Source organism: Leptinotarsa decemlineata, unplaced genomic scaffold, assembly GCF_025532065.1.
Source record: "Leptinotarsa decemlineata unplaced genomic scaffold, Ldec_3_MD MMD2_tig00026340_RagTag_RagTag, whole genome shotgun sequence".
Classification (NCBI taxonomy): domain Eukaryota; kingdom Metazoa; phylum Arthropoda; class Insecta; order Coleoptera; family Chrysomelidae; genus Leptinotarsa; species Leptinotarsa decemlineata.
In genome coordinates, this window is record NW_027412694.1 from 5774205 (window position 1) to 5799253 (window position 25049).

The following is a 25049-nucleotide window of genomic DNA, read 5'->3' on the forward strand; positions in this document are numbered from 1 at the left end:
GTCTTTTATAAAACACTTCTGGATCATCTCTACACACAGACCAGCAGTAGTCTGCAAGCATTGCTTCATTCCAACGGCCCTGATATCTCTGTTTCGTTAAGGCAATGTCTTGATGGAATCTTTCTCCATGTTCGTCACTCACAGCTCCACAGTTTTGTGGGAAGAAATTAAGATGAGAGTGAAGAAAATGAATTTTTAAGGACATGTTGCATCCAAGTTGGTGGTAAGCTTGAAGAAGCTCTTTAACCAATGCTGTGAAGTTATCATCTCTTTTGTTACCTAAAAACCCATGTACAACCCCCTTAAAGGCTTCCCAGGCTCTTTTTTCATTTCCTGTTAAAATCATGTCAAAAGCAGGATCATTTACGATTTCACGGATTTGAGGCCCAATAAAGATGCCTTCCTTGACTTTAGCATCACTCAACCTGGGAAACTTTGCTCTCAAGTACTTAAAAGCTTGTCCTTCCTGGTCCATGGCCTTCACAAAGTTTTTCATTAGTCCCAACTTAATATGTAATGGGGGAAGGAGAACATCCTTAGGATCTACAAGAGGCTCGTAAACTACATTTTTCTCATTAGGGTTTAGGTCTCGTGTAGGCCAGTTCATTTTTTTATAGTGAGATTTTCTATCCCGACTGTCCCACAGACACAAAAAACAACAGTACTTGGTGAACCCTAATTGCATTCCTAGGAGTATAGCAATGACTTTCAGATCACCACAGATGTGCCATTTGTGTTATTCATATTTGATTGATTGGAGAAGTGTTTTCATATTTATATACGTTTCCTTCATGTGAACTGCATGACCTATAGGAATAGAGGGTAGCTGATTTCCATTATGCAGAAGTACAGCTTTTGAGCTTAGTTTTGAAGAGTATATAAACAGTCTCCATTCAGATGGAGTGTGATCCAAATTCAAGCAGTCCAGCAAACCATTAACATCAGAACAAACTACGAGGTTTTCTTTTTTCTCAAAAAAAGGAAGCAAATCTTTTTGACGCTGTCTGTACTGAGATATTTTCACATCATGTTTTAGAAGATTCCACTGTTGTAGTCTTGACCCTAACAGCTCAGCCTTTTCCTTAGACAAACGAAGATCTCTTATAAGGTCACTCAACTCTGCTTGACTAATTCTGTGTGGATCACTAGACCTATCGCTTACCTCAAAATCAGGGTCATAGGATGTAGAAGGATGGGTTGCTCCTTCTCAACAGTCTTCATCACCTTCCTCTAAAATTTCATAGTTTTGGGGTGGAGAAGGGACTGGCAAATTGTCTGAGTGTGGTACAGGCCGAAGAGCAGATGGGAGATTAGGGTATTTAACCGTTCCTCTTTTCTTCATAGATAAACCTTGCTTAATGGGAGGAGTTAAGCAGAAATAACAGTCGTCTGTATGATTGGTAGGCTCACGCCAAACCATAGGTACTGCAAAAGCCATTGCCCGGTTTTTATTTTTTAAGCCACTCTCGCAATATGACGGAACAAGAATTACAACATATATGAGGAGCCCATGATTTATCTTGGTCCCCAACTTTCACACCAAAATAATGTTCATAGGCTGTCTTAACGATAGGTGTCATTTTACGTTTCTGAGCCTTAAATGTTATTTCACCACATATATAGCAAAAGCTATCGACAGAATTCACACACTTTCGAGGCATTTCAGATCAGCACTTAAATTAATTTAAAAATCAACTTCACACGATAATTTCAATAGCAACCACGTGCGTACAATTGACAAACTCACATAGGTTATGTTTACTACTTAAGAACAGCTGATGAGAGGGGTGTTATGTAAACAAACATGTGTACCAACTGTTGGTGATGAAATATTTCATTTGTTGAAAACTCAATATACATAAATATAATATAATGATACTATATCTTGAAAACAAGAGCTAATATATAATTTTTATGGTCACTTTCGGTTTTAACACGTGGAAATACATTAAAATCATCTAATTTCAACCCCGAAACAAAAACTTTGTTGTGTTGTGAATTATAGAAAAAAATTAAATTGAAGGATACGAAAACTAATACATACGAAACACTAGCGACAATGTTTTGAAGTTTGAAAAATATTAGATCAGTATAGGTTCAAGATGTTAGGGTATTCCTCATTTCTTCTATTTGTATTCTGAAATAAACCAATCGGAGATTATTTGCGAAATAGATGCACACCCATGAGAAATTTGCTGTAATTGAAGTAAGAAAGTTATGTAACCAATAAGTACTCTCGAGATGAAATTGGTCGACGCACGTCGAAGGGGAAGATCATAAATCATTCAAGCGTAATAACCATTTCCTGTGAAAATAATTTTTTTTATGATTTAGGAATATCAGTATAATGTCAATATGAAGTTCATTTGTGAAGAATATCCCGAATGGAAGTAATATTAGTAATAGGCTTTCTAAAACAGTATTCGAAAAAAAATTTACTCCAAGTAGTTTGAAAATTAAGTGTTTGTTGAATAAAATAATCCACGATCATTGATTCATAAATTTAGTGTTCTACCAAGCTTCTTACAAATAAGTATGTCGAACCATTGTCTCAAGATATATTTCAAAAAATGATTCGTTCTTGAATGATTTCATTTCTTCTGGTATTTTAGCCTTTTTCGGTACATTAGATTCGTATTTCAAAAAGGCACGTAATTTTGAATAACGTTTAGTGTTAACGTCGTATTTTTTTTTCTGAAAACGATACTTTTATACATTCTATATTATTTCCGAAGAGAAAGTGATTAGTATTTTCCATCAAATATGGAAAAACGTTCTAGAGGTACATTTTCCAAAACTGATACATATTCTTGTTCTTTCGTCAATACATGAAAATTATGATTCATGTATTTCCAGTTTTCTTCAGTGACCAGTCCTGAGATTGTTATTTTTGCCACATTGAAAATGTTGATGGGGTATCTAAACTTATTTTCACTTTCCAAGTCCATGTTTTCCTTCTTGTTTTCTATCGAAAATATATTTTTCAGAAAAGTATATGAAGTATAACGATAGAAAACAATCTTAAAGTTGTTAAACTCATGGGCTGAAAAGTACCGGGCCTAAAAAAGAAAACGCGTTTCTTATTGTTCAAAATTGGCTTTCTTCATCAACGTTATCTCAATCGAGAGCCACACAATCATTCCAATACCGCTTTTGTAGAACAATTTATCTTTTGCCTCAAAATAGGCCTCAGTTTCATCAATAACCTCTTCATTCGAGAAAAATGTATTACCTGTGAGTATTTTTTAAGGTCTGCAAACAGCCAGTAGTCGCTGGAAGCAAAATCTGGCGAATACAGTGGATGTTGGAGCAATTCGAAGTTCAATTCATGTAACTTTGCCATTATTTTGATTAACTTGTGACACAGTGGTCTCAAAACATTTTTTTCTTTGCCATATGCGGTAGTTTCTTAGCAATTATGACCTTTATAATATTCACTGTTGCTGGTATTTCCCTCCTCAAAATAGTGGATGAAAATTACACCACGCACACCTCGGTACCCTAAGTACCGAGGCCATAATCTTTCTAGGTGATTGTTGTGCTTTCGGGCACTTTGGACGAAGTTCACCAGGTGGTCACCACTCCTCAGATAACGATCGTTTTGATTTCGGAGTGATGGATCCATGTTTCATCTATTTTCATATATCGACGCATGTTCAAACATATGTTTGAACATGGCCAAACACTGCTCAGAATCATCAAGACTGCCATTAACAGAGCTTTCTCATAGTCAAATGCTCATACAATATGAAGCCAACACGTTCTTTTGAAATTTTCACAATATCAGCTAACTCACGCAACTTCACTTTTCGATCATTCAAAACAATTTAGTGGATTTTTTTATGTTGTCTAGTATTACTGCTTCATTTGGACGTCCACTGCGTTCTGCATCATCGGTGTCTCTACGACCACGTTTGAAGTCAGCAAACCAACGTTAAATTGTTATTTCTGATGAAGCGGAGTCCTTATAACACTTTTCAAGCCATTGCTTCGCTTGAACGATATTTTTTTCCATCAAGAAGCAGTGTAAAATCAAAACACGAAATTTTTTCTGATCCACTGTTTTGAAAAAACAAAAATAATGTCACTCTTAGCACAATAACTCACAAACTTATGAGTAGAATATCACGAAATTTCAACAGCTTTCTTTTGAAGGTTGGTACTAACTTATTTCTAGGCGTTTTCGTAAAACTGTGAATACCTCACAATAAAGTGTTTTTTGAATATATTATGTATTTTCATCAAGTATCGGCAAATTCCATCATATATCTTAGTACTAACTGAAAAGGCGGTGAATGTAATAAGACTATGTGTTAGGCCCGAGACCATTCATCACATGTAGTATTTCTCCAGGTTCACTTGCAAGTGAAATTATTTCAAGAACAACTGGAAAGTAATAGATATGCTCATATATCATCAGTCTCGAAGATGTTGAGTAATGTATCTTGTCAACTGTATATGATGAAATTGGCCGAAACACTTGTTGCGTTTTTGTAAAATCGTTTATTGAAAATCTCACAATAAAGTATTTTTTGAATACGTTGGTCAACTGTGAATGGTTCGGAGAAAGAATTTAGAGTTCATTACCAAACAATGTAATTGACGGTTTTTGAAGTGATAACTTCTTATGGGAGGGTTAGCCGCTTCGTTCCGTAACACGTAACTGGCTTCCCTTTCTCTAATGAATACGTCAGCGGAAGGCAGGCTCCTCTCTTGTCAGACAGACACAGAAGCTGAGTGTTTAACGTGCGATAAGCGAATTCTGTTGACAGTATTATAAAAATCCTACCAGCAAACATTATTTCATTATGTGAAACGTGGCTCAAAAGTAATGATACTAATTTTGTGTAATTACATACCTACACAAAATAATCATATCAGTATTATCATATCAATATACATAAAATTAAAGTAATAACCGAAGCTTTTCCCAAGTTAAACAATTTCAATATCAAATAGTTCAACGTAGATTAGTTTGAGTTATCACTTCTGTCGGGCGTTCCGAAAAGCATATGTTTTTTTTTCATAGTGAAACCTTTAGCGTGAAATATAATATATTGTACAACCAGTGAGAAAAACGACATATTTCTCACGAGCGCAGAAGAGTGCGATTTGCGCAGGGCGCAAATCAAGCGAGTGAGAAATAAGTCATTTTCTCACAGATTGTACACTGTACTTTTTCTACGGTTGCGTTGTTTTCAAGTATTGAAAATTAAACTATTGAAAAATTTTGTAAAGTAATTCCTGGTAGGTTGTTTTGTTTCAACCTGTTTTCGGCATTTGAAATATTAGCTGCAGTCGAAGTTGAAGTTAATGGGGAAACATACTGAACTTCCACAGCATTGTTGCGTTCAGGTTCTAATGGCACTGGTAGCTGAATGGATTCTACTGTACTTTTTGAAATTCTCATTTTGTTAGCTATGGAGTTGTCGATATAAGATTCAGCAACATTGCTGGATTTCAAACCCCCATGGCGTTTTAAAGATCTGCCCCTGCATTAACTAAAATAGTCGCAGATGACCTTCGGAAACAGTGGCTAGTATATAATTCAGGGTTCGGTAATTGCAAAAATTTCGCTATTTCTTTCGCCATGGTGCCAAATGTATTTATCCCCACAGACTGTTTCGTACATTTGCTATTTTTGTAATTTAAAAAAAAAACATGTTTCATTTGTGCATGGTCGAAGCTTCACATATTTTTTGTAAATTTGGCAGAATTCTCCTTTGACTGTGAAATTTCTAGAAACATTGGTTTTAGTATCGGGTAAAGTGCCGAATTAAGATCTTTCATGTCATCAATTTTTAATTTTCGAAGTTCATCACAACGGCATGCCCCTGTAAGGTCAATAGCTAAAACAGCCTGAAATCAAAACCAAACATTCATTTTTTGATAACGATTCAAAAAAATTTTATTCATACCTTTGTCAGCAAAAACTTTTCATCAGGTGCATCTTTTAAAAATTGTTGAATTTCTTCAGAAGTTAATGTTTTTGACTGTTTTGGATAATAGACCGGGATCCCTCGCCCTTTTTCGTAAGTGATTACTAACAAGCTAATTTTTCGTCAGTAGCTTCATTTTGACGAGACGCCCAACATTAGCTAGTACAAAAATTTCGTAAGTGGTAGCTAACAGGGGTAATGAGGACATAATTTGTTGATTTAGTGGTTATCAAAAATTCATTACTAACTGGTTTTTTTATTTCTAATTCTCATAATAATGATCTAAATTAGCCGAATAAATATTTGTCCTACAAAATGCTAGGTTTGATCAAAGAGGTCCCATTTTTGCAACATGTACTATTTGCGAGGTCATGAAAAATAATTACTAACCAGCTGATTTTTTTTTGGTTGGTTAGTTAATTATTATATAATTTAACGCCCACATTGTCCTACACATTACGTGGTACATTTTTCTAGTCCTAGACTCCTAAGTTGTCCATACCACAGGACCATTTTTTTTATTAGTAACTGTAGGACAAAAGTATCACGTGATACATTAGTGTGTTTTTTATCTGAATAAAACAATGTCCTACAAAAAAACTGGTATGCATCCGTAGTCCTACAATAATCGTAATTTTCCTTTTTCCTATGTGCAACATGAGGTAAAGTGAAAATATATTTATTGAAATAAATCAACTTTATTATGTAACATACATGAAAAAGTAGATACTTTTATACCAAAAAGAAATTAATTTTCATCTGACTCATCAGAGAAACATTCATCCTCACTACTGGCATCACTCTCCTCATCTTCATCAGTATCTTCTTCATTCTGATCTTCCGTGGTATCTAAATCTGTAATAATATAAAAAAATTAATTAATGTCGCTGAAAAATTAAAAACCAAATTTCAATAATATTAATAGGGTACCTTGCAATTGAGAAGATAATTCTTCAAAGGATGGGCTTTGAGGACCATCAAACCAATAATACTCGTATTTACCATCAATTATTGTCCATCCATAATTTTCAGGTACTTTATCTGTGGGGCACCGCATGTGTGCATTACACCATACATTGCTGATGAATACTGTTCTTTTAATTTGTTGCAACAATTCTTGTTTTGTTGGTGGCAAACTGGAAGGATCATATCCAATAATATTTTTTTTTAATACTTTTTCACTTCCACTTTTTGATCTATAGCCTTTTTCAAATAGTTCATACCGTCCTCTGTTGATATCATTTTTGGTTTTTAATGAGTACACTCTACATACATACTCTTCAATAATTCGAACTATTTCATTTGACGTTGTTAATACTGTATGATCACTTCGTAGGAGTTGAATAAAAGCCTCTTGAAAATTTTTATTTTTCTTAAAAATACTGAAAGGTCTTTTTTTTCCTTTACGGAAAAAAGCGGGATTGTAATCATTTCCTGTAAAAATATGGCATATAGCAAATGAACACGATAATTGATCTCCAAGCTTGGCATAAATTTCATTTATGTTCAGGTACATTTTTTTTTTATTAGTGCTTAAATTAATTATTACTTGTATTTCATCTTTTAAATACTTGAAATTTGCCAACATTATTATTGGTATATCAGAATCTGTACAATGTATCTGCACACGATAGTTACGATTAAATTGACAAACATGGTACACAATTTTGGTGTCAGCTTCTTCATGATAACAAGAAAGATTATAATCAATAATTCTTTTTATTTTATTATCACTAGACACCTCATAAGTGTAACATTGATCATAATTAAGTTTAACAGTCTTCCCTTCAATCAAGGTAAAAAATTCATCTCTTGTCCAATCTTCAATTAAAAATTCGACAAATTTTTCTTTAAAGTTGCTACTCCTCAATAATTTGCAGAAATCCGCAGGACGATTATTGTCTCTACGTATTACGTCATACTGTGTATCCTCTTCACCTCTCAGATCATGTTCAAAATCTTTGATACTGGGTTTTTTGTACTTGTCAAATATAATATGTACTTCTTTTTTATTATATGTAAGTATTTTTAATATATGTTTCGAGATTTTACCATAATTGTTTGGAACGTTTTTCAGCGTATGTAATAAATAAAATCCATCAATTAAGTGAATGTCTGCTTCTGGAGGATTTTCAATTTCGGTTTGATATTCTAGTAATTCATTAATAATCACAGATTTAGGGGTCTTGCATATTGATCCATTAGTATGACAGAGTGAAAAAGGAACAGGAGCTAGAGGATAACTTAATGCTTTTTCTATATCAATTTTATTTTCTACTGATGCATAAAGTAAACGGCCAAAAACATCTCTTTGCATTTTAATTTCTTTGACTTTTTCATTAATTTTGACTTTTTTCGTATTCTTGTACTCAAAATTCATAATTTTATTTTTACTAATGGCTTTATCAAACCTATCTGGTGTTATCCGAGTCTCAGTAATGAAATTCTGATGCTGTTTTTCACCCTCTATTTCAACTGATGATAAAAATTGATATATTTCATCGCTAACGGACTGACCTTTCGATATATTGTAAAGATAATTTTTTGGCAGATCGAACGAGAAAGGGTCGGTGTACTGCTTTATTAGTTGCATTAATACTTCTAAGTTTTTCGTAGCTTTCTTAATGGATGACTCCTTTAAGTCTTTCGTTATGTCATCGGTGGATTTCATATTACAAAACTCCATCATTTTTGATATAACACTCGTACGCAGTGAATGAGTAATTGACCATTTTTGTCGTGCAGAAAACGAGTTTGTAACGTTAATAATTCCAGAAGCTTTAGAAGCAGCAGCAGCATTGATTGTTTGTTCAAGTGTTAAATCAATCGGTATTCTTGAAAATGGTTTAATTGTTCTGCGAATGCCCAAAAAACTTTTTTGACAATCGTCAAGCAATCCAGGATGTGTTGTTTCAATATTTTTCAATTTATCCCAATAAACAGACATATACCTTGCATAATTATGGTGGTTCATTGAAAAGAAAATATTGGTTATTTTCGGTAAAATGTATGTAAACAAATTAAAATCACCCGTACGAATACTGTATTCTAATTGAAGATAATATTCAACTAATCTGGTGTACATTAAATAAATTTGAGGTGTTTTACCATGTATTCCAAGTAAAGTTTCTTTTTTATATTGTTCATATTTTTCAAATAACTTTTTCAAATTCTCATTGGTTATTTGTGGGTCCTCATTTTCTTCTTTATTAAATATTTGTAAATACTCTTGGATATTTTCCAGGTTCTCATCATATTGCTGTAAAAACCGCTCCAAATGCAAAACCTGCAAAGCAAGGGAGAGTAGAGGATGAATCTTTCTACACCGATTAAAATGTTTTCCACTTAAAAAGGAATTGATAGAACCACTGGCTAAAATTTCGCTGTCTATAAGAATATTTGTTAAACCAGATCCACTTATAAATTTCCCGATTGCTTTCATGAATGATAACATTATATGGAAAGATCCAAAATTAATGAAAAGTTTTTGAAATTCGTCCTCGGCACTCTGTATCCGTAAAGCAATCTTAGCCATGGCTAAATCGTAAGTAACACTGAAGAAATTTTTCTGGCATTCCGAAGCGATTTGCAAACTTCTTCGCATTGTCTCTTTCACAACTGATGGATCCGTGGGTGAATCATTAATTTGCGTGAGATACTCCACCTTTTGAATTCTACTAGTATCTTTAAAAATTTTGGCATTATATCCTATCCACATTGGCGTGTCTGAAATTTGTAACTTATGGGAAAGTACCCACGCAAAGTATTTATGTTGAAATTTATCTACATTTTGTATATCTTCGGGTAACGATGAACTACTATGCCAAAATTCTGGACGACGTTGCTTCGTAGGCTGTAAATGTTCCAATGAGTCGTCCTCAAATGAACGTTTTCTACGACCAGACAAATCACGAACATTAATTGATAAATTCTGTTCAAATACTGTAGATGCATCGTTCCTTTCGATGATGTTCAACTCTTCTTCTGTTGGGATATTTTGATAAAGAATACCCACTGTATCATGCAGGGTATTTTTACCAGAGCTTGTTTCCACAAATCTATCGTAATTATCCCACGCTACTCCACATGACAATATAGGAGTGCGTAAAATGCCGGTAGGACATAACTGATTATTAGAAGTACAAGAGTATGCAGCAGACGTTTCTAATTCCAGTATAGTGGGATAGGTGATGCAGTAGCCTTGCCTACTTAATATCTCTACTACTTTTTTGCTTCCAGTAAGGCTCTTTACAGTCATACCCAATAAAATATGTTTTTTCGGTTTGATGTATCCTCTTGTAATGCTGTAGATAGAATCCTGTGAATAACAAGAAGATAATCTTCTAACTCGATCGCAGCTTTCTTTGCCAACGCCGCTCAAGGCAGTAGTCCAAAAAATATTTAACCACTTGGGAATATCGCACTCTCCTTTATTCAAGACTTCACTATCTATGAAATCTGGTAAAGGTTTTTTTTTTATTTTCATTATATTTTGGCGATATTTTACGGCGAAATCTTGAGCTTCTTGTTCAAATATGATCTCTTGGATTTCTTCGTCATCAATAGCTTCTATATCAACTTCAGAGGATATAAGAAATTGCTTATTTGAAATTTTAACTAATGTAATTTTATTCTTTAATGTTTTTAGAATGAAGTCCTTGAGAACATGAGTGCTGAAAATGGAAGCCTCTAAATCTGTATTTTCATATGTCTCTTTTAGAAATTCCGTATAGCAATCTTGGAGGTGAATTAGTGACAACACTCGACGATTTTCAATAATTTCTTTTTCAATATATAGAATTAATTGTTGTTTAGCAATTTTATGGCTGTCTCGTTTCTTAGACCAATTATCGGTAGAGGGTGGATTAACTTTTCTTTGATGTTTTGCAAAATAATTGACATTACAATTATTATGATATGCTAAAGACTGGTTGACAGAATTACTCTCTTCTTCAATTTTTTGCAACATCTCAATGTCATTCAATTCTGTAGCATAGCTTTTAATTTTTTTTAAGAAAGGTATTTTATTTTTAATGTTACGGCAGTATATTTGCCGCCCTTTACGTTTGATGTTAATTTTCATGCAAAAAAAACATGAATTGGCTGATTCATCATTTTCAAAACTCTCAACATCTATCTCATCATGTGCATAGCTCTCTTCAACAGTATCCAGCGAATGTACAATGTTTTCTGTTTCTTCATTCTGTTCGATATCTCTGTAAATAATAACATGTGAAGCTATTATATTAGTAACGAAAAAATCAATAACCGAAAACATTTTTTTTGGAGCTTTGTCAGGGTGGCGACTTGAAATTAATTTCAAAATTCCCTGACTTTTCCTGACCAAAAATAAAATTCCAAAACCTACAAAAAATATTTATTATTCAAATATTCGTTAAAATTGCAAATTATTTTGAAAATAATTTTTGTATATTAGGATTTAACTCTTATACCCGAAACTGGGTAAAATTTTAGAATTATCAATGTTTGTCTACTTTCTTGCAAATTTCCAACTCTTTAAAAAGACCAATTTCTTTTGATTAAATATTTATAACTATTGAAAATACAACAATTAATATAATTATAATTAATAATCTGTTTGAAGTTATACTTCTTTTGTTTTTAAATTAACTATCCATACATTTAGTTTTTTTAATATTATTTATCACAAAATAGAACAGGTATAATTAAAAAATATTTAGAATTCTATAGAAATAATAAAAAATTAACTATAAATTTCCCTGACTGACATGGAAATTCCCTGACTTTTCCAGGTCAATCGCCACCCTGTTTATGTATAGGCGAAAATAATTAATAGTTAAAAAATATTTAAATGGCATAATTTTGTAATCTGTGAATTCACATGTACTCATTATAAGAATGAAAAATAACGTAAAAAAAAAAATATTCAACGAACTAACCGAGAGGAGCATGGCACTAAGTGTGGTTCTACGATTGGAGCAGACGTTAAAGAAGTCGAAGCGTCTGTAACTTCAGTACATTCAGCTGCAGACGATGTTACAGCTGGCTCAGTTCTGTATAAAAAAAATAAATAAAAAAATAATTCAAATTAGCATTTTATAAACAAACTGAACGATAAACCCTTCTTAAAAGCATATATATATATATATAATATTTCAAAATTTTTAGTAAAATATGTAAAGCACAATATACTTTGTAAGATTAATTAAGTAATGAATTTAAAAAAAAAAGTAACTATAATTTTATCATGCTTTTTATATAATTATGTGAAAACTTCTACTTAATAAATTAATTATCATATAAGGTAAAACACCCAGTAGCTGCTCAGCGATCAGTAACTGCTTACTCCATGTATTTGTATATCTATATTCATATATATAGATATACAAATACATGGAGTGAGCAGGTACTGATTCCTGAGCAACTGCTGGGTGCTTTACCTTATTTTGAAAATAAAATTAAAAAATATTCAATCGACTTACCGTTGATAACACAAATATTGAGATTTCACTCTGAATTCCTTATAACAAGAGGAATGATACCCGATTATGTCGTCATCCCAATTTTCCGGTAATACGACATTACTATATTTATGTTTATGATGCTTTCGAGCAGACAAAAAAGTTCGACAAGAAAGCAAAATTTCTTGAGAAAATTTCTTGATCTCTTCGCGTTTCTCTCGAAAGCGAGGGTTTTCACACAATACACTGCATACAAAACACTCCATTTTTGCTGAGCAATTACAAAAAATGTAAGTTATTTCAGAGCGTACAACACGTGGTCAACAGAAAAGAACAGCAAGGTTATAGTCGGCTTCAGCGTGGAGGAACTAAACACAGTAAGCAGCACTGCGCGCAGGCGCACTAATATAACTAAACTCCAATAGACAAATGTACAGAATGAATAGATTTTTATTGCTATGAATTTCAAATTCCGTTGGAGGATCGGCAAAATATACCATGCAATTTGTAGGACAATGTGGGCGTTGAATTATATAATTATTAACTAACCAACCAAAAAAAAAATCAGCTGGTTAGTAATTATTTTTCATGACTTCATAAATAGCACATGTTGCAAAGGTGGGACCTCGTTGATCAAACCTAGCATTTTGTAGGACAAATATTTTTTCGGCTAATTTAGATTATTATTATAAGAATTATAAATTAAAAAACCTGTTAGTAATAAATTTTTGATAACCACTAAATCAACAAATTATGTCCTCATTACCCCTGTTAGCTACCACAATCGAGTATTTTCGTAAAGAAAATTGTTGGGCGTCTCATTGAAACGAAGCTACTCACGAAGTTTCAACTTGATACTAATTATTTTTACATCTAGTATTTGTACTACAACCTAAGAGTGTCGGACTAGAAAAACGTTCCACGTAATGTGTAGGACAATGTGAGCGTTAAATTATATAATAATTAACTAACCAACCAAAAAAAAATCAGCTGGTTAGTAATTATTTTTCATGACCTCGCAAATAGTACATGTTGCAAAAATGGGACCTCTTTGATCAAACCTAGCATTTTGTAGGACAAATATTTATTCGGCTAATTTAGATCATTATTATGAGAATTAGAAATAAAAAAACCAGTTAGTAATGAATTTTTGATAACCACTAAATCAACAAATTATGTCCTCATTACCCCTGTTAGCTACCACTTACGAAATTTTTGTACTAGCTAATGTTGGGCGTCTCGTCAAAATGAAGCTACTGACGAAAAATTAGCTTGTTAGTAATCACTTACGAAAAAGGGCGAGGGATCCCGGTCTATAATTAATGTTTTTAATAATTAAGGTACTCCTCAGCATCGAGTACTGAGATCATAATGTTGATGATTTCAATCTTCTTGACAACTCTTCAAAATAAAATAACAAGGTATTTTCGGAACAAGGATTTACATTGGCTTTCATTTTCCAGTCCATGAAGTTTCTGTGAGCGATATCATATTTTTCTGTTGATGTGCTTGGTAGCAAATTATTGCAAACATCTATTGCTTCGTGAACAATTTTTGCAAGTGTATTTTTTAATTCTAAATCTTCGTATTTCATTATATTCAATATTTAATAAATCTGAACTGTTTATACTATAACAATCAACAATAAAACTATTTCCGTTGGGTAAGTTGACAGCAATAATTATGCAGTGCTTCGGTTTTGTTGTTGTGGAAACGCCGACAATGAGCTACTTGGATATTGCACGCGAATCGTCGGCGTAGCTTTGTCAACATGGAGAACGTGTCATTTGATTCTGACATGTAACAATTCATGACTGACTTGGGTTATCGTGATAACAGTGAGAAATTATTTCTTACTGTAATGGCGGATATTTCCCACTACGTGAGAAATCTTCCGTTTTGAACGTATGAAAGCGATGAGAGAAGTGGCACATTGTATAGCATCCGTAGAAAAAGACTATTATTTGATAATTGTTAATTTTTTTACATGAACAAGTCCATCAAAAATAGAAAGTTCAACTAACAATTGATTATTTGTACTTGATATCAGCTATGACTCGTTTATTCAGCATGCATTCTTTCTTCTTAGGTACACAATAACCTCAACGATTTAGAATCCAGATATGCTATTTGAAGATCAGTTTTTATCGACCTAAAAACAATTCTACTTTTCCCGGACTATCAGTCGGTTAACGATTTCTACGAAAGCCAAACGATGTAGTACACTTGCTAGAAGTCACAGACTCATCTTCAATCGCGACCTTGGACGTTCGCCGCTTAAGTCTTTGTGGCTCGGATGGCGTGCGCAACTCATATTCATTAACTTTACCGGATTCGAGTTTCGTAATTGCCTAGACGAGGGTGTGTACGAGGAGCAGTTCATAATTCTTGATACGGATGCGTTTTTTCATACAAACTATGTTCGCTGCCAGGTATCAGTTCTATAAATATTATTTTATATTTATTACTGTATTAGAAATTTTCATTGGAGGCCGGATCATTTTCAAAATACTTCCAATATCATGGTTTATGAAGTTACCAACATGCTTGGATCGATATTCGATATTCCTACATACAAAATGATTTCCATCATTTGCATCTTCTAATGGTGTGAGCTGTTTTGATATTATAAAACATTTGATACACTTCATGAGTTCGTCAAGTATATCGAGTAAATTTCCATTGCAAGATTCCAATCCCTGTCATAAATCTCAGATCCATAGATTTCCGGATAATATAAATATATTCATTCAATTAAGTTTCATTGGATTCCGAAAATTACACAGTTTATGGTTGTGTTTTACACCGATAGTAAACATGTAATACAGTGAAGGGAATATTAGATAGACACATCAAATAATGAAAAAATATGTAAATGGACAAAGCAACAATATAACTCCAACTTAATTCCAAAATTATGAGAATCTTCCGAAAAAAGGAAGTGTCACCCAGTATTTAGTGCTTCCCGCTGCTGTCGATAGTGACCTATCGCTACCCCTAAAAACAATCTTACTGTGTCATCTTCAACCAACAAAAACTACAATCCACTTCCCCGGGGAATTGAAGATCTTAGATAAAATAACAGAAGCGAAGAGAAAATATTCAGGTAAGGAAGAAACCAATAAATTTCGAAAGGAACTCTTTACAAAGATGTGTTGAACATGCAAAGAAGTAACTTTCGACACAAACTGGAAGAAAAAGTCTTCTCGCAACAACTACTTTCTTATAAGCATTGAATTACACAAAAAAATACTTTCGGAACAACTGCTTTTGCATGAACATCGAATTATACTGAAGAGGAAAACACGTTTTCCTCTTCAGTTTGTACTCCAAACATTCATTATGGTATTGAATCAGATACCATTCACAGGATTGCTACACAATATAGTAGGTATATCAGTTGTTGCCCGCGGCTTCGCCCACGTATAATTGAAGTGAAAAGTGTCAAAGAAGGAGGAATAAGGTGTAAAGGTGACCTAGTAAATAAATGCTGTCGAACAGACAGACGTTACATTTTCATTATATGAACGATGGTGAAGATAATATGATGTTTTCAAATTTTTTTTTGGGAAAATGTGGTGATAGCGAATTGAACATTTTAACACTTACTAGTATTATGGTATGATATTGTGATCCTTTGGTTATTACGATCTTTATATGAAAATTTGAAAATACATAGTTAAAACACTTTCCATTTTGAACAGTGGAAACATTTTTAAAGCATGGAGAACATTTTCAGATATAACAAAAAAAACGTCCTGCATGCATCCTGTCAGTGAATTTTCTCCGTCTAGACCTGAATTTTAGGAATTTTCCAAACCAAAAATGGTACCCAAAAAAGTACCCATCTTATTTGTTACTGGTAATTAACTGCCCAAAAAATGTATGATCCATAATAACTTTTAATATCTACATAATTGCTTGTATGGTGACTGGTCTTTCAGTACGTCTAGAGTACAGCTCTGTCGAACTCTACAAACCTGATTTGGTCCCCAGCGGGGAGCCACAATATACCCTTGAGGGTTGCGGTGGAGAGTCGAATAAACCCACTCGCTTTGGACCTAACGTAACATAATTGCTCATTTGGAGGACAGGAAGGTACGTTTCAACTTTTAAATAAATATTTCGAAAATTAAGTCAGTGCTGAAGTGTCTTTATGGCGAAACACGTGTTTTTGTAAAACTGTTTAGTGAAAATCTCACAATAAAGTTTTTCTTGAATACCTTATGGATTTTCATCAATTATCAGCCGATTCCATCAAAAATAAAACAGGTTCTTTAGGTATTTTGCAAGAGGAAAAGTAGATACACCAATGGATTTGACAACTGGACGGAGTGGAAAGTTTGACTTTTGAATCTCAGAAAGGACGTAAAGTCTAGATGGTAAGACTCCATACTTCCTTAATTAACGCTTATTTTCAGTTGTTGAAATTGAAGAATATTCGATGAGTTGGTTGGTTTTCTTCGGAATCTGGATTGTAGGGTCACGTTTGAGCATCTTGTAGGTTTCAGGGTCAAGAAGATCGAGTATTTTCTGTTGTAGGCCTTGTTTTTTAGAACAACCGAAATGTTGCATTCATAATTATTATTGTTATTTCCCAAGTTTCAAATGGAAATATATATAGTTAAAATTCACCGAATAGTTTCAGTGCAGAATACGTCAAATACTAATAATTTTTTGTTAATTGTATTGAAAGTAAATTCTCATTATTCTCATGACTACGGTTCTATAGTAGAACTTTCATTTTTTATTCAATCAGTTGAAAGTATCGTAGTAAAACCGTTTTTCTTACCACTTACAATTTGTTCGAAGTAAGAGGTATGAAATAAATGACCACTCCGTTAATGTTTTCAGTTAGCAGCGGTTAACGTTATCAATTATCAGACCAAAGCAACACAAAAACTTGTTATCGCCAACAGAATCAATAAATTAAAACTGTTATTGGGTACCGATTAGACAGCCAACGTTTGCTGATAATCATCATGGTCTTATACTTTATAATTTATATTTCAATGCTGGTAGCACGAAAAACAGTCGACCGATTTGTCGGAACTGAAGATTCGTAATCGATATAAAGGCGGTAATGAGTCCCCTACTTTTTTTTCAATTTCAACACTTGGCATTTTCATTTCCCAGGCATATTTTCCTCAAATTCACCATATCTATCTGAAACACAGTTCGAACCTGGTCCGACTCGACTTCGCACGGGTAGCAGACCATGTATGCCTACATTTTGTTGTGTCATAATTTCTCATCAATTTATCAATAATGACTCTTGAATTTTATTAAAGAAAAAAGGATATTCACAATTATCGATTTCAATTTTGAAAGGTAGGTACATATCTACCTAAAACTGACACAAAAATGCGAACCTGACTTTCAAAATGAACTACTAAATGAAACAAAAACAACACATACGTTTTCTGATCTAACAAAGATACAAAACATTTTTTCAGTTTTTCTTTTTCACTCTGCAATTGTATACAGTGTCATCCCCAAAGTATGCACCATATGGGAAACTTATTTATTAACACTTATTAATAACAAAAAGTTATTTCTGATAAAAGTGTTTTCTTGCCGTAAAAGTACAACAAAACACAGTAATACATTAAAACACACGTAATATACGAGGAGCCTTCAAATATTTGATTTTGAGACAGGAGTAAAGTACTCTTATTTTGAAAAATATCGGGAAATGTTATTTTGAAGAGTTGTACAGCATTAAGAAATACATTTAGGTTTGAAGTCATGGCTATATAAGTGAAATTTTATTTTTTCCCCATTTTTGAAATGGGAACTACAAAAAACAATTACTGAAACGATAAACAGACAGCATCCTTATACGACGGTTCATTTTAAAAGCCTGTAATATTACGAATCACACAATTATGGTGTTAACCACGGTCAATTTTATTGAAGAGTAAAATAATTTTCCTAGTTTTTGGTGCAAAGTTGTTTTTTGTTAACACCGAAAATTACTCAAAATTATACAGTATTGTAGGATGAACTTAATATTCAATAATATCAAATCACAATACATCAAAATAAAATAGGTATTTCGAAAAAAGTGTTTTAAGTTGGCTTTGAAACCAAGCGTATGTTTGACATATATTCATTACATAGTTATTGTTATTGCTTATTTTGTTGATGTTTGATAATAAGTAGTATTTAAAAAATATCAAGATGCTTACAAAAAAGGAAAAAGTTGAGATTATATTGTACAGACATTTTTAATGCCAGGCATCCTAATCGCAATGTAAATCACACTACAGTTACCCGTATTTTACATGAATTTAAAGAAACAGTCAGTATTAATAACAATATCAAAAAACCTCACACGGCTGCAAAAGTATTTAGAGAAGTGGAAGAGGAAGTGTGTTTAAGTGTTTTCGAAAATGTTAAGACATCACTTAAACAAATATCAACATCTCTTGATGTACCTAATAATATCGTACAAAAATTTTGAAGGAGAAATGAATTCAAAGCTTTCAAACCAAAATTTATAAATACCCTAAAAGAAAAGGATTTTATTTCAAGATTTGAGTTTTCCGCATGGTATCAGGAAGAATACGAAAGAAACGCACGGTTCCCAATGAATATTTTACGGACTGATGAAGCAACATTTACAACTAATGGAACAGTAAGTTCACAGAACTGTAGATGGCTTTAGAAAACCCTCATTTCACTATAGAGTGCAAGGACCAACACTCATTTGAGGTAAATGTCTTATGTGGACTGTTAAACAATACTATGATTCGTCCTTTTTTCATTGATGAAAATCTCAATGCCAACCGATATTTGCAATTTTTGCAACAAGATTTATTAGCAATTTTAAATGAAATGTTGCGTAGACAAAGAGAAAAAAATTGGTATTACTTAGATGGAGCTAGTGTTTAGTGTAGTATAGCAATACGACAATTTTTAAATGAAACATGTAATAGAAAATGGATAGGACCTTACTCAGATTATCCAATGCCAGCGCGCTCACCAGACTTAACTCCAATGGATTTCTTCTTATGGAGTTTATTAAAGAACGAAGTTTACAAACATCATCCTTTTAGGGATAGAGAACATGTCAGGGCCATTCAACCGGAGCACATTACGAATGCAGGGTTGTGTAAGAAGACCCGAACTGTGCATGTTGCGGGATGGACATCATACTGAGATGTAGAATACATAAACATGCTTTGGTTTTTAAAGCGAATATAAGAATTATTTTGGACAAGAAAATCTCCAGAAAATCAATGAGTTTGTTCCGAAATACCTGTTTTATTTTGATGTTTTGTGATTTGATATTATTGAATATTAAGTTTCTGTTATAATACTGTATAATTTTGAGTAAGTTTCGGTGTTAACAAAAAAATCAAAATAACTTTGCACCAAAAACTTTGAAATTGCGGCATCTCAGTTCTATATCACCAATATACGAGGAACTTTGGAATGATTTTCAAGGAACTAGGTATGAAGGTGGTTTTTAAAACAAGTCATACATTACAGAGCCTCTTGGGAAGTCCAAAAGACAAAGTCGAGAATTCGGAAAAGTCTGGAATTTACGAAATTGAATGTAAGAACTGCGATGCAAAATATTATGGACAGACAAAAAGATATATTGAAGTAAGATATGAGGAACACATAGCACACTATAGCTATAGCTTGTTAAAATAAAATAATGTTTTTGAGTTTACTGATTACTACATAAGGACACATTGCACAAAATAAATTTGGATAGGCAATATTGTGAAATTAATTTTTATATAGCTGAAAATTGTTTTATATAAACATATATTGTAAAATAATAGATAAGGCAAAATTGTAAAATGAATTTAGGTTGGTGTACCTGTATGGGTGGTACGCTTGGATGGTTTACCTGAATGGGATACCTATATAGCATAAATAGGGTTAGCTGGCATTAGTTTCTAGTTTTAATCTTCCTCTTTGAAGATGATCACTTGGTGATCGAAACACGTGTCGAGGTGTTAAAAATAACGATTTGGTGTTGAGAAGAAACTCCAGTAATATACGTTGATCTGCCTGGGTTTATCCAAATTGGTTGGATCGTTCAAGGATAATGGTTGATTTTCGATTCTATCGGCTAGCTCATTTCAATATATTTAGGGCTCTCTCATACCAAACTGGGTACTTCAACTGAATCCATTGATGCTCATGTTGTTGTCTCTTGTCCTGTAAACAAAATCGAAATGAGTTATACCTTTGATTAGCTTGGTTACTAGTAGGTATTCCCGAAACGAATGATGGAAGTTCGAACTTGCATTGTCTAAAAACACAAACATGTTATAAACTCAAGAGCTGATTAACGGAAAAACAGATTTTAAAGCAGATTCAAAACAGAGTAAAGAAATGAATGGAACAACGAAGTACAGAATGGAAATTTTCAATGGTCAGGAAAAAAAGTGACAGAAAAAGTTTCGAATAGAAAATAATATAAACAACATAGAAAAACGAATGAATCTGAGCTGATTGGGAATGATTCAGAAAATATAGTAAGGTGGAAATGTTATTAACAGTAATACGAGTAAATAACTTGATGTCAAATGAAGGGTGGCATTATAAAACTTGTAAAACTTGAAAAATAAATTAGAACACATGAAATTTTGCAAGAAAGTAAGCATAGATTCAGACCCTGCTGTTACCTAGGATATTGACCTCAAGTATGCCTCAAGATATTATTTTGAAAAGTTGAATAGAACTGGCCGATCCTTGATAAAAATCATATTAAAACTAATGAATACAGTTTATTGTATCATTTTCACTATAATGGGTTTTACAAAAACCGCGACACGTGTTTCGCTATACAATAGCTTTATCAAGCGTAAACGTGCTTGATAAACAATAAACTGTATTAAGTAGTTTTTTTTATTATGAAAAGCATGAATCTTTGTATGTAACGAGTAATATGACTATCCAAATGAACTTGTAGCCGAAAGCCTTCCTCGATCGATTGATCGATTCAATTAACGGCCCTTTCCATACTATATTTTTTTCACTTCAACATGTTTTCTGAGGCTCTGCATAAGTTTGTTTGCCGCAATTATCAGTACGCACAAGTATGTAAGAAGTCCATCTAACCTCTCTCTCTCTCTCTCCAGAAAGTTATAAGGAGTAGGTAGATCCAGAAGGATATCCATGGCTGCTTACGGTGTGTTACTGATAAAAACACAGATAGCTGGACAAACTATCTGTGAACTAGATTCAATATATCCACAGGAACAGTCTGACTCTGCGTAAAACATTTTACAAATCACAAATGGGATAACACTGAGGGAAAGTGGAATTAAATCGTTCAAACTCCTAATCTTGGTGAAGAAAATCATCACAGTTTTGCTGGGGATTAGAGACATACGCTTACTCTGAGAACAACATCTAAACTTCTTTAGAGGATATTGCAGGTTTCCCTTCTCAACGTAGACTTCGCCAGGATAACAAGTTCGTCTGCATAAGCTGGCAGATCGACTTCTCTCATGTCAAAGAATTCAACACCAACGGTACAACAGGTGTGATAGCAGATGAGGGGATAGTACCCCACCTCGAGGGCAGTCTCTGGTAACTCAATGCCTAATGGTCTCATCCTGAAGGTCTTATGAACTTAGGTAGTACATTGTTGAATGCTCATTCGATATCGATAAATACGGCCACTGTAATCTTCTTGTGTAATGCTGAATCTGTCGAATTGCCTGTATTCTCTCAGTTTTTTTCAATAGGAAAGCTGTAAGGCTCATTAGTGGTACAGATTTGGGGTGTGGATCTTAGCGGCCCTCTTAATGTACCACCATTGCTGCCAACCAACTGTGTGGTATGTAATTGCACGCCAGACTAGCTCTATACAATTTCATGAGAATGGGTGAAAGTAATTTCGGGCCGTTTTGAAGTAGAGCTGTAAATATGCCATTCTCTTCGGGGGATTTGAAGGACTGGCGAAGTGCCGGTGATGTGATAACTTTCTTGGCGATATCCTAAATCGTTTTTTTGGACGCTTAGTGCCTTCAAAGAGAAAAGGTCTATCATAAAAACTGCTTGGCTCTCCCAAAGTACTTCATTGATTCATGTGAGAGGTTATTTTCCATCAGTTTCTTCACAAATAAAGACGGTCTGTAATACGATCGCATAGAATTCTAGGCAGGTTGATATCTCTCTCCTGGATTTGTGATTGTATAAAGTATACACCTGCACCAGAGGCATTCAATCAATTGAGCAGTAAGCTCAGTTGAATAAATGTATTTCATAATGTCATGTGAAGAGAATTTCAGGGTCTTCAAAATAACTTACTCGACACCGAATGTCGTGAAACTATTTTGGGGCTTTCACCCAAGTTGTTTAATTCAAATAAAAAATCGACGAGAATTTGTACAAATATTACCGCAGTTTCTGATAACGGCTCCATTTCATTTTTATTCGACCACCCTGTATGCGAAATAGAATTTTTCAAATAACAGTTACTAATGATTGATTATCTGAAAGTAATTTATCGAAATGAAAAAATTAACTAAGCCTATATCTAATACTGAGACGGGTATTGGATTTCCCCATATAGGAGTATGCGATGTTGGGATAGGAATTAAACATTTCACATCCAATATTTTATCTCTCAAATATATTAGTGTCAATGTGGTCTCCAAACGAAGAACCTTGATCAAACTTACCTTAACTGGAACATATCATTATTAAATATGATTTATAGACTCGACAATAATTTTTATTTGCCGATGGATACAAGATAAAAATCATTCATATCTAATAAAAAAGACTTATTAGAATTGATTGGTGGTCATTAAATAAATATTATTTCACCTGTGGCGATATTTTATTGATCCAGACAAAATTATGGTTCATTATTTAGAGTGCAAGGACAGGTGCATAATTTGGGGATACAATTACTTAAAAATACTAAGGTGAGTGTGAATATTCGATACCAATATGATCGTTGAATGGATGTCGATTAGTTCTGTACAGGTCGTGAAAAAATGTCAATTTTTTAACCCAGATAGAATGTTTGCTTCGAAAGGCCTTCATAGTACACAACATCATATATCAAAACAACAATTATAATAAAATTATAATGAAAATACACGGGAGGTAACCTCATTGAAAAACTCTCTTCGCGGTAAAAATCAGTAAGAACTTCCACCAGGACTGTATGCATAAAAGAAACGTCTGTTTTTCGTTTTTAAAATGATGGATAGCATCACGATGATGTTTTTTATTCTGTTTCGAGGCGATAGGTTTCCATTTCCGGTGTTGTGTAAACATTACATATTCTACCTCCCTTTCTGGAGGTAAATACAAAATATAAATGAAAATAAAATGTCGTCATTAGGCTCATGTGATTCACTTGCATCACCTTTCAATAATTATAATTCATATTATACATGTTATATCAGAAAAAAACACGTACCATAGATTATAAACAACCTTGCAGTGTAAACTTTCATGGACATTATCTGAAAATAAACTCAACTGCGCCGTTAAATAACGTTATTTTTAATTTTTCATAACTTGCATCTTCAAATAATATATTTGTGAAATCATTTGATATGAGATATACAGGATATTCCATATTCGATAGCCTATTAGACGAATCTAGAGAAAAAAAAAGATAAGAGTTTCAAATTTTTGTAATCGATGTAGATGGCTGTGATCTATCGTTTGAAAATATTTTCATCGCCGCATTGTTGCTATATCTACATCTAACAGACATCAACTTGGAAATTTCAAATGGAACACCCTATATATTACCTATATCATTTTTGAATTCTGTATCGAAATACAAATTACTTTTGTGTACCATGTTTTCTACCTATCTCTCACCGTTTTTGAAATATTATTTATTTTGTAATTTTTTTTTGCGAAAACATGGTATTTTTAATATTTAATATCGCATGAATTACCTTTTACACCGAACTCAAATTCTGGCAACATTAAGATAAGGTATGGTGGTCTTTATTTCAGAACGAAACTCAAATCTTATTTCATATAGAGTGTCTGAAAAATACGTCTTAATTTGTATCTTTGAAAAACGATCATAAGTATTTTTTTTTCAAATGGAACACCCTGTATATTATTCAATTTTCGAATTCAGACAATCAATGTGAACAACTTTGATCAACTATGTCCTATACCTATCTCTGGCAGTTGATGAGATATGAACTATTTCTAAAAACATTTACTTCTATGCAAGCATAAAATTTTCAATAAAATTGATAATCAAGTGCATAATACACACACACTCTCAAAATTTCAGCTTTGCAAAAATGGCGTAGGTCTCGAATCTTCGGAAATTTACTCCTTTAGATTGAAAATTGACAAACTGAGATTGTTTTTCGAAATACTTTTGAATATTAAATCAGGCTGAAAAATTCAATACATATGGTGAATCTTTTTCTATTTTCAATCCACCTACTCGAATATCAAATGAGTTTTAAACATTAATTTTGAATTTCGACAAGGATAATCGTGTATTATGATCTAAATCATATTTAAACAACAAAATAATGGATTTGACAATAACTTGTTCAAATAGTTCGACTGTCACATTGAATAGATGGATAATAATAATTATTCGAACTCTGAAAATCCTAAATTCGTTTTATTATTTCACATGAGGGAATATTCAATCCTCGAAATAATCACTTCTGTGCTTCAGAAAATCTCC

At 33.1% G+C, this 25049-nt stretch overlaps 2 protein-coding genes across 5 annotated transcripts in view; one reads left to right on the forward strand and one right to left on the reverse strand.

Moving 5' to 3' along the window:
* The window catches only part of LOC111502962 (uncharacterized), a 493652-nt gene that overhangs the window by 434436 nt on the left and 34167 nt on the right, over positions 1–25049 (forward strand). The gene's annotated exons all lie outside the window — the stretch shown is intronic.
* Positions 6003–13704, reverse strand: LOC141485867 (uncharacterized). Its single transcript, XM_074183428.1, has 4 exons — positions 12404–13704; positions 11861–11974; positions 6870–11155; positions 6003–6794 (listed from the first exon to the last, which is right to left on the reverse strand). The coding sequence occupies exons 1-4, from the start codon at positions 12646–12648 to the stop codon at positions 6688–6690; spliced, it is 4752 nt and encodes a 1583-aa protein (XP_074039529.1). The 5' UTR covers positions 12649–13704; the 3' UTR covers positions 6003–6687.

Bases quoted from the DNA above. Each gene is read 5' to 3' on its own strand.
- LOC141485867 (XM_074183428.1), bottom strand. From the start codon at position 12,648: ATGGAGTGTTTTGTATGCAGTGTATTGTGTGAAAACCCTCGCTTTCGA. The intron at 11,975-12,403 runs GTAAGTCGATTG...TTTTTTATACAG, and splicing joins CAATATTTGTGTTATCAACG to AACTGAGCCAGCTGTAACAT. The intron at 11,156-11,860 runs GTTAGTTCGTTG...TATTATTTACAG, and splicing joins TTAGTGCCATGCTCCTCTCG to AGATATCGAACAGAATGAAG.